Source organism: Bombus vosnesenskii, unplaced genomic scaffold, assembly GCF_011952255.1.
Source record: "Bombus vosnesenskii isolate JDL3184/JDL3185 unplaced genomic scaffold, Bvos_JDL3184-5_v1.1 scf7180000013265, whole genome shotgun sequence".
Lineage (NCBI taxonomy): Eukaryota > Metazoa > Arthropoda > Insecta > Hymenoptera > Apidae > Bombus > Bombus vosnesenskii.
This window is the reverse complement of record NW_022882925.1, coordinates 552,059-563,390: the sequence shown is the minus strand read 5'-3', so window position 1 is coordinate 563,390 and position 11,332 is coordinate 552,059. Positions and strand designations below refer to the sequence as shown.

The 11,332-nt window shown below is 37.6% G+C and overlaps 2 protein-coding genes across 2 annotated transcripts; both read left to right on the top strand.

Moving 5' to 3' along the window:
- The first annotated feature begins 628 nt into the window (after positions 1–628).
- Positions 629–3,880, top strand: LOC117242094. The gene is made up of 4 exons (XM_033508478.1): positions 629–646; positions 1,549–1,675; positions 2,288–3,393; positions 3,464–3,880. Exons 1-4 carry the CDS (start codon positions 629–631, stop codon positions 3,878–3,880), a joined length of 1,668 nt encoding a protein of 555 aa, XP_033364369.1.
- An 83-nt stretch (positions 3,881–3,963) lies between these two features.
- Positions 3,964–4,611, top strand: LOC117242086 (facilitated trehalose transporter Tret1-like). Its single transcript, XM_033508464.1, has one exon. It carries the CDS (start codon positions 3,964–3,966, stop codon positions 4,609–4,611), a length of 648 nt encoding a protein of 215 aa, XP_033364355.1.
- Positions 4,612–11,332: the final 6,721 nt, after the last annotated feature.

The window sequence follows — 11,332 nt, the reverse complement described above, 5'->3', positions numbered from 1 at the left end:
CGAAATACAGCGAAAGTAAAGACAACAAGAATTGCCGCGATGAAGGCACCTATGCTCCAAGAAATTAAAGATAATTCAAATGCTGGATTATGATCGCAACGTAACCAATGTAGCAACATAGAACAAAAATAACTAATAGTCGAAGCTGTGCAATTATTTTGGCTCATTTCAACTTTTATATTATAGGAAGTATGTATCATATAATAGTTGGCATTCGACTGTTCTAACATTATAATTAGGATGTTTCCTAGATATAATAAGTACAAAAATATTATTGTTCCTATGTCGGAATATTTAAAATTAATTCGTTACATTTAAACACATAACGAGGAGAATTAGAAGTGTTTATGTGTTGAAATAATGTCGACTGTATGTAAAGGGGAATTAGCCCCAGAAGTACCCAGTATAGCTGTGGCAGTCGTGTAAATCGAGCAAGTCAATACGAAATCCGCAAATTGCGAGATTCAGTGTAAAGATTTCTTACAGTTGTTCTTTTTTTGCGATAGATAACTACCCCAGGACATTCGTGCATTTTTAAATAATTATGAGTGAACTGAATCCTACAAATTGAATTATTGAAAATCTATCGCGATTATATAATTGCGTGAAAGTACTTATTTTTGGCAGCATGTCCGAGAGTACAACGGTAAGCATTTAGTATGATTATATGATAAATATTTTTGAAATAAACGGCTAGAAATTAAATATCGCCGAAAAACAAATCCTAAATTCTAATTCAACGAGGATATAAAAAATAGCGTCTGATTGAGGTACCTATTTTCAGCGAATTTAACTATTATTCTTTTATTTCCAAATAGAGATTGGAATCCATAGCAATTAAAATTTTGATTCCTACGTCTCTATTTAAAGTTTTGGCACATAATGAAATGTATTAACATATCGTGTCGATAATACCAAAGAACCGTCTGAACCTTCGAGTATGATTCGATATTTAAAAGTCACAATAATCTCACATCTTTGACCCTGTGTCTTAATCGATCGCGATCATTTAAAATTTTGAATCATTCACCCTGATATAAACTGTCACGACCCACCAACACATAAAGTTCACAGCTTAAAACCGTTACGTCCTATAAATATCCAATCACATTCAAAGGTTCAAACTGTTTTTCGGTATTATCTATACGACATGTTAATATATTTGATTATTTAAAAAAGATATTTAAGAAACATATAAAAACATTACAAATTATCATTGATTTGGAGGACACTCAATGGAAAAGATTGTAGAAGAATGTTTTCAAAAGCACAAATAACCATTAGCAAACGTCAGTGAAAAACTCAAGTACGTCTTCTATCTAGAATAACATCAAATAACATCAAGAATATTTTAATGCTGTTGATAGAAATATCGTAAATTGTACTTCCATTAGGATAGGGGAAAGAATAAATGTTGAAATAAGGTTAATATTTAAATACTTCTCGATATCTTTTCCGTGGTTTGGAATTCGCTCAAAAGATTGATTACACTATCTAATTAGAAAAAAATTATGATTTCTATTCATAACAAAGGTATCTGTTTTCCAGGTTCCTAGAAACTCTCCTGGGTACTCGCCTGAGGGCGGAGGTTTAGATCCTGATCGATCATCTCCGCAAGGGGAATGTCCTAGTCCCTGCATCTTACAAAGCCGGCAATTTCTAGCATGTATTTCCGGTTAGTTTTCACTCTTGAAAATACGTCAAGTACTTATCTGTAATTTTAATATGCAGAATGCAATTTCCTTTCCACCCTCGAATTGAAGTTTCATAGTGATGTTCCTAAATTATTTCTTACTTGTATCGACTTGCGTACCATCGTTTAAAGTTGCACTTCTATTCCATCCTACATTACGATAAATTTAACATTTCGATTCAGATATTCATCGCACTGATGCTTTGTTATATCATGAACCAAGTGCGGACTTTTATATATTTATGAGAAATCTGAAAGCAAAAAAATGTACATTATTACACATTAATACACCTATACTTATCGCAAGTCTGTAATAAATTTTACTTCACGTAGTATTTTACTTAATGCACATATAATGCGAATTGATTAACAGATAAATATTAAAATAGCTAAGAAATAAAACTAGCGGAAAGCATTCGTGCTAACATCGCGCAGAGTTCATTTACTTATAGCCGCCGGTATGTATTGATTATAAATATATTAACAGTATATGTTAAAAGTTCAAATTTCCAAACATATATGCAGTGTAATTATGAGACGACCGCACTACCATTAACATATGCTATATATAGCATTATCTGTTTCTCATTCCAGGAACGATAACCATGTGCTTGGTGGGTACAGTCTACGGATGGACAAACTCTTCATTTCTCCCTCTAACAACTGGAACCGGCGACGTGCCGCTAAGGTTAACACACGACGAATATTCATGGAGCGTTTCTTTGACAGTACTTAGTTCAATGATCGGTTCACTTCTGGCTGTGCAGTTGGCCGATCGCATCGGTCGTAAATACTGCCTTGTTGCATGCAGCATAATGTTCACCGTAGGCTGGCTCGACATGTACTTCGCAACTTCTGTGCGAGCGCTATACTTTGCCCGGGGGATTCTCGGTATAGGCGTCGGTATTGCCCGCACGATAAATCCCATGTTCGTGTCAGAAGTCGCCGACATCAAACGCAGAGGACACTTGAGTACTCTAATCGCAGCGAACGTATATTTCGGGTCACTACTAACCTACGTTACTGGATCCTCGCTGACGTACACGTCACACCTGCTGGCTCTTGCAGGAATATCCGCTATATCCATCTTGCCGCTCATGTGCTTACGCGAAACTCCGTATTTCTTGGTGGCAAAAGGTAAAAAGGAGCAAGCATGCAAGTCGATAGCATATTACAAAGGCATCGAAGATCCTGACCAAGTGAAAGTCGTACTACGTGCCCTACGCGCGGAAGCCAGATACGCATTACACCTACGATCCAGGAGAGATTTACCCCCACCGTACAGTACCCTTTTCCCCTCACTATCAATTAGAGATTTACCCCCACCGCACAGAAGCAATTTACCCTCGCAATCTATACGCGAAACACACTCAGACCCCACGCGGGAAGTAGTAGGCACAGAAGCCACGTCCGATTTAAACTTACCATCCAGTAGCGAGTCACACTCACAATCCATAACCTCAGTACACTCAAAGTTCAAATGCGAAGTACGTACACAAGCCACGGGCGAATTACGCGTAGAATACACGCGCGTCTCGCACGGACTACCACTCCAAACCACGCGCGAATTACACTCACAATCCGCAAGCGACTTGCACCGGCCATCCACTAGCCAAATACACCGGCCCCCGACAGGTCAAATACACAAAGCATCCACAAGCGAAAAACATCCAGAAGCAACAAGCGAAAAGCATCCAGAAGCAACAAGCGAAACACACCCAGAAACCACAAGCGAAATACACCTAGAAACCACAAGCGAAATACTCCCAGAAACCACAAGAGAAATACACCCAGAAACCACAAACGAAATACACCGACCATCCACAAGCCAAATACACCGGCCATCCACAAGCGAAATACCTCCAGAAATCACAAGAGAAATACACCCAGAAGCAACAAGCGAAACACACCCAGAAACCACAAGCGAAATACACCCAGAAACCACAAGCGAAATACTCCCAGAAACCACAAGAGAAATACACACAGAAACCACAAACGAAATACACCGACCATCCACAAGCCAAATACACCGACCATCCACAAGCCAAATACACCGACCATCCACAAGCGAAATACTCCCAGAAACGAGAAGCGAATTACACTCACGAGCCAGAAGTGATTTACGCACACAATTCAGTGTGGATTCACGAGCATCGACGGACATATCTGAGCCATACATGGATTTAACTAACTATACCTGTTTAGAAAAGCTGCGAGCAATACTACAACGAAGCAACAAGAGAGCTCTGTTTATCATGCTTGTCTTGATCATGACACAACATCTTAGCGGTAACGTCACCGCTACGCAGCACCTGCGAGATTTCATTAGCAGAAAAGCGACCTCTATGGGTCTAAACGACATATTGATTTGTGTCGAGCTTATCCGCCTTTTATCTAGCTATTTAACCGCGTTTATAGTGGATTGTTGTGGAAGAAGAAGACATGTGATTCTGACTACGGCTGGGACGTGTTATATATGGATTTATTTCGCAATGATTTTTGAAATACCTAAAGATATATCTGACAAATCCTTCATGTCTTTTCTTGCCCTTATCCATTTAATTCTGCATCTAGTAGTGTTTCACATTGGTTTAGGTACGTTACTCAATGTTTTCCTATGCGACTTATTTCCTACGAAACTGATAGGCTTTGTTGCTGCCATCGTTGTGATTTTCGATGGTATAATTGGCTTTACCGTGTCGAAACTGACTCAAGTGATTACCGATAATATAGGAGCGCTTGTGACGTACGCGTTCTTCGCGATATCATGCTGTGTGGCATTAGTGAAGATGGTCGCATGCGTACCGGATACAAGAGGAAAAACATATAACGAGATTGAAGCGCTTCTAGCTGGTGAAAATTTGAATTCATCGAATGAAGAAGTTAGCAGCGATGAAACGGATAGTCGTGAAATATGACAGGAGAAAATGCACTGACAATCCATAGCACGGTGTCTCCATACTCGGAATATTTTATTTCTCATTTTTATTAGTATAACGATAAAGATCTACAATTTTATCACGATATGCAATTTCTGCAGTAACGGAGTTCTATTCGTTTGTACGTGTAATTTTAGAATTGTGTCTAACAAAGTTAGTGGTCATTTACAAACATATGTATTGCATAAATTGACTTGCATTGAACTCAGAGGAATACATGTTCTCGAACTAAACTTTTTATCCATTTCATAACACGAACAATGTAACAATACCAATTAACTCGAAATAATTGGACAGCAGTTTGCAAAAGTAAGAAAAGTAATATTTTAGAAAAGGACAAGGTGACATAATACTGATAAGACCAATTTTTTATATCTCAGCTGTTATCTATGTTGTTATTTTTTGTATGCAATATATAATTTGCAGCATACAATTGTATGCTGAAAAATCAGTATTTATGCCAAAAATAATGTAATATAATTAAAATAACGAATTCCTAATAAGTACTTATATTACATTGTGTTTGTCGCTGATAAGGATATGTGTATACAGATATAAATATATATCTGTAAGACACGGCATTTTCAGCGTTATATTATAGTTATTACTGAAAAATATTTGAATACGTTTGTTCGAATATTACAGTAATTACTGTATCATAACACAGTGATAAATATCTAGCCTTGTCTAATAGGAATTCTATCGAACTGTTGAATGTTATTTTAGGTAAATTATGGCTATCATAATAGTGTTCTCTTCAGAAATTTATAATATTTCTTACTTTTAACATACGATAATTTACGCGAAAAATGTAGTATCGACAATTTTATAAAGTTTTGTCTATCAATAATTATGTATTTATTGTATATCTTTTAAACAAATATCTTCCTTATTAAAAAGCTACAAGAAACATGGAAACATTACTATCTATATATAAAATCACAAACAAGATAGTGAATGTTCTATTTTATTTAAGTTTTATAGACAAATTTATTACAGACACCCGTAGTGGAAATTAATTAAAGGAGTCCGAATGAAAATGAGTCAACTGTAATACCAAATACTGCTAAGATCCTAGCCCAACACCATGGTAAATCGGTTACGTCGAGAACGATATTAAAATGGTAAGAAAACCACCGAGATCACTGGGTAAAGTACTCTGAATAGGGACAATCTCCTCCACGGTACCATAACCCCTTCTCTTTCCCAAAATATTACTGGTTTTGCATAAAAGAATTCGAACAAATCCTTTTTTGCCATTCATTTGCAAAATATTAGTTCTTTGATCGTTATGGAAAACAAACAACAAAAACATCTATAAGAACGATCGAAGCGGAAATTTAAAACTGAAGGTAAAGATCGAGTTAAACCTAAAACTAAATTACAGTTATATTATAATTCTCTGTGAGATGGTAATTTGTATATGTATCGATATTTCACACATTCCCTATTATAAAAACGCGACTAGACGTGACAATACATGGGACTCTGTGTCGCGTGTTCTGAAATACCGACATCGAAAAATATCAGTGTTTTTCATACTCCCTACGATTCATAACGCTGCGTCGCGACGATTGTAATTATCTGAAAAGGGTACTCGCTATTGAAAATGAAGACGAAACTTCTGCAAGTAAAGGTTGGATATTTTAATAATAAAAAATAATCTATGCTCTCAAGACCACCGAATGACAAAATCCGCAATCATTTAGTTTCATACTCAATAGCTCAAAGCCAATGTATACAAGAGTCCGATGATTCTTTGAGTCGTGAGTCTGAACGCAATCTTATTCGATATAATTGGGACGAGTGCACCAGGAATCGAGCAATACTGTACACATTCATAGAAATTATAGATACGATGCAAGTGTACCGTGTGCACGGAGATGCAGATGCATGGAGGGAAAATGATTTGGGCGAAGCGTTTCTCTACTGAGGAAATTTCAAACGAAGAAGTGTTTCGACGCGTGAGAGATCGTAGAAAATACGACAGTTTCAGTAGGAAACGTCGAAATAGAGCGAAAGAAAAGACAACAAGAATTGCCGCTATGAAGGCACCTATGCTCCAAGAAATTAAAGATAATTCAAATGCTGGATTATGATCGCAACGTAACCAATGTAGCAACATAGAACAAAAATGACTAATAGTCGAAGCTGTGCAATTATTTTTGCTCATTTCAATTTTTATATTATAGGAAAAAGGTATCATATACTAGTTGGCATTCGACTGTTCTAACATTACAATTAGGATACTTCCTAGATATAATAAGTACAAAAATATTATTGTTCCTATGTCGGAATATTTAAAATCAATTCGTTACATTTAAAGATATAACAAGGAGAATTAGAAGTGTTTATGTGTTGAAATAATGTCTGTAAATAATGTATGTAAAGGGGAAGTAGCCCCAGAAGTACCCAGTATGGTTGTGGCAGTCTTGTAAATCGAACAAATCAATACGAAATCCGCAAATCGCGAGATTCAGTGTAAAGATTTCTTACAGTTGTTCTTTTTTTGCAATAGATAACTACCCATGATCATTCGTGCATTTTTAAATAATTATGAGTGAACTGGATTCTACAAATTAAATTATTGAAAATCTATCGTGATTATATAATTGCGTAAAAGTACTTATTTTTGGCAACATGTCCCAGCGTAGGACGGTAAGCAGTTAATATGATTATACAATATATATTTTTAAAATAAACCGTTAGAAATTAAATATCGCAGAGTAACAAATTCTAATTGAATGAGAATATAAAAAAAGCGTCCGTTTGTGATACCTATTTTCAGCGAATTTAACTATAATTCTGTTATTTCCAAATAACAGAGACGAATCCATAGCAATTAAAGTTTTGATTCCTACCACTCGATTAAAAGTTTTGGCACATAATGAAATGTATTAGCATATCTTGTCGATAATACCAAAGAACCGTCTGAGTATGATTCGATATTTAAAAGTCACAATAATCTTAAATCTTCAACACTGATTCTTGATCGAACGTGATCATTTAAAATTTTGAATCTTTCAGCCTGAATCAAACTGTCACGACCCACCAAAACATAAAGTTCAAAGCTTAAAACTGTTACGTCTTATAAATACCGAATCATACTCGAAGGTTCAAACGGGTTTTCGGTATTATCTATACGACGTATTAATATATTTCATTATTTAGAAAAGATATTTAAGAAACATATAAAAACCTCTGAAATTATCATTGATTTGGAGGATACTCAAAGGAAAAGATTCTAGAAGAAAGTCTTCAAAAGCACAAATAACCATTAGCAAACGTCAGTGAAAAACTCAAGTACGTCTTTTATCTTTAATAACATCAAAGAACATCAAGAATATTTCAATGCTGTTGACAGAAACATCATAAATTGTATTTCAATTAAGATAGGAGAAAGAATAAATGTTGAAATAAGGTTAATATTTAAATACTTCTTGACATCTTTTCCGTGGTTTGGTATTCGCTCAAAAGTTTGATTACACTATCTAATTAGAATAGAATTATGATTTCTATTCTTAACAAAGGTATCTGTTTTCCAGATTCCCACGATCTCTCTTGAGCACTCGCCTGAGGGCGGAGGTTCAGATCTTGACGGTTTATTTCTTCCATGGGAATGTCCTAGTTTCTGCGGCGAACAACGCCGGCGATTGCTGGCATGTATTTCCGGTTAGTTTTCACTCTTGATAATACGTCAAGTACTTATCTGTAATTGTAATGCGCAGAATGCAATTTCCTTTCCACCCTCGAATTGATATTTCATAGCGATGTTCTTAAATTATTTCTTACTTGTATCGACTTGCGTACCATCGTTTAAAGTTGCACTTCTATTTCATCCTACATTACGATAAATTTGACATTTCGATTCAGATATTCATCGCACTGATGCTTTATTATATCATAAACCGAATGCAGACTTTTATATATTTATGAGAAATCTGAAAGCAAAAAAATGTTCATTATTACACATTAATATACATAGACCTAACGCAAGTCTCTAACAAATTTTACTTCACGTAGTATTTTACTTAATGCACATATAATGCGAATGGATTAACAGATTAATAATAAAATAGCTAAGAAATAATGCTAGTGGAAAGCATTCGTGCTAACATCGCGAAGAATCCATTTACCTATAGCCTGCGGTATGTATTAATTATAAGTATATTAGTGTTAAGGTATAGAGAGGATTCGGGAAAATAAATAATTTACTTTATTGACACACAACAGCTATACATATATATTACACTCTGAAGACCTCGATTATCTTCTTACACGCACGCTTGTTGTCAACATACTACTCTAGATTCTTCTAACTGTTACCAATTGTCTTTTGTCTTAAGTGAGACCTGAACTTCCTCTGACGCTTACACACATTAACATGTACAGTATAATGTATCATCTGCCTAACAATTAGTAGTATATATTAAAAATAGAAATTTGCGTAAATATTCGCAGTGTAATTATAAAACGACTGCACTACAATTAACATATGCTATATGTTATATATGCATTAACTGTTTCTCATTCCAGGAACGATAACCATGTGCTTGGTCGGTACAGTCTACGGATGGACAAACTCTACATTTCTCCCTCTAACAACTGGAATCGGCGACATGCCGCTAAGGTTAACAAACGACGAATATACATGGAGCGTTTCTTTGACAGTACTTAGTTCAATGATCGGTTCACTTCTGACTGCGCACTTGGCCGATCGCATCGGTCGTAAATACTGCCTTATTGCATGCAGCATAATGTTCACCTTAGGCTGGCTCCACATGTACTTCGCAACTTCTGTGGGAATGCTATACTTTGCCAGAGGCATTCTCGGTATAGGCGTTGGTATTGCGCGCACGATAAATCCCATGTTCCTGTCAGAAGTTGCCGACATCAAACTCAGAGGACGCCTGGGTACTCTAATCGCAACGAACGTATATTTCGGGTCACTAGTAGCCTACATTCAAGGACTCGCGCTGACGTACACGTCACACCTGCTGGCTAATGCAGGAATATCCGCTATATCCATCTTGCCGCTCATATACATACGCGAAACTCCGTATTTCTTGGTGGCAAAAGGTAAAAAGGAGCAAGCATGCAAGTCGATAGCATATTACAAAGGCATCGAATATCCTGATCAAGTGAGAGTTGAACTACGTGCTTTACGCGCTGAAGCCAGATACGGATTACACCAACAATCCAGGAGAGATTTACCCCCACCGTTCAGTATTAATTTGCCCGCCTCATCAGGTGGCGATTTACCCCCACCGTACAGTACCCTTTTCCCCCCACCATCATATAGAGATTTATCCCCACCGTACAGAAGCAATTTACCCTCACAATCTATACGCGAAACACACTCAGAACCCACACGGGAAGTAGTAGGGACAGAAGCCACGTCCGATTTAAACTTACCATGCAGTAGCGACTCACACACACAATCCATATCCTCAGTACACTCAAAATTCAAATGCGAAGTACGTAAACAAGCCACGGGCGAATATATCGTAGAATACTCGCGCGTCTCGCACGGACTACCACTCCAAACCACGCGCGAATTACACTCACAATCCGCAAGCGACTTGCACCGACCATCCACTAGCCAAATACACCGGCCCCCGACAAGCCAAATACACCCAGACCCCACATGCGAAAAACACCAAGCATCCACAAGCGAAAAGCATCCAGAAGCAACAAGCGAAATACACCCAGAAACCACAAGCGAAATACTCCCAGAAACCACAAACGATATACCCCGACCATCCACAAGCCAAATAAACCGACCATCCATAAGCGAAATACCTCCAGAAATCACAAGAGAAATACACCCAGAAGCAACAGGGGAAATACACCCAGAAACCATAAGCGGAAAACACCAAGAAGCAACAAGCGAAATACAGCCAGAAGCAACAAGCGAAACACACCCAGAAACCACAAGCGAAATACACCCAGAAACCACAGGCGAAATACACCCAGAAACCACACGAGAAATACAACCCGAAACCAGAAACGAAATACACCGACCATCCAGAAGCGAAATACACCAACCATCTACAAGCGAAATACCTCCAGAAATCACAAGAGAAATACACCCAGAAACCATAAGCGGAATACACCAAGAAGCAACAAGCGAAATACATCCAGAAGCAACAAGCGAAATACACCCAGAAGCAACTAGCGAAACACACCCAGAAACCACAAGCGAAATACACCCAGAAACCACAAGTGAAATACTCCCAGAAACCACAAGAGGAAGACAGCCAGAAACCACAAAAGAAATACACCGACCATCCACAAGCCAAATACACCGACCATCCACTAGCCAAATACACCGGCCCCCGACAAGCCAAGTACACCCAGATCCCACATGCGAAATACACCAAGCATCCACAAGCCAAATACACCGACCATCCACCAGCCAAATACTCCCAGAAACGAGAAGCGAATTACACTCACGAGCCAGAAGCGATTTGCGCACCCAATCCAGAGTGGATTCTCGAGTATCAACGGACATATCTGAGCCATACATGGATTTAACTAAATATACCTGTTTAGAAAAGCTGCGAGCAATACTACAACGACCCAACAGGAAAGCTTTGTTTATCATGCTTGGCTTGATAATGGCTCAACATCTTAGCGGAAACTTCACCGCTACGCAGTACGTGCAAGATATCATTATCAGAAATGCGACCTCTATACT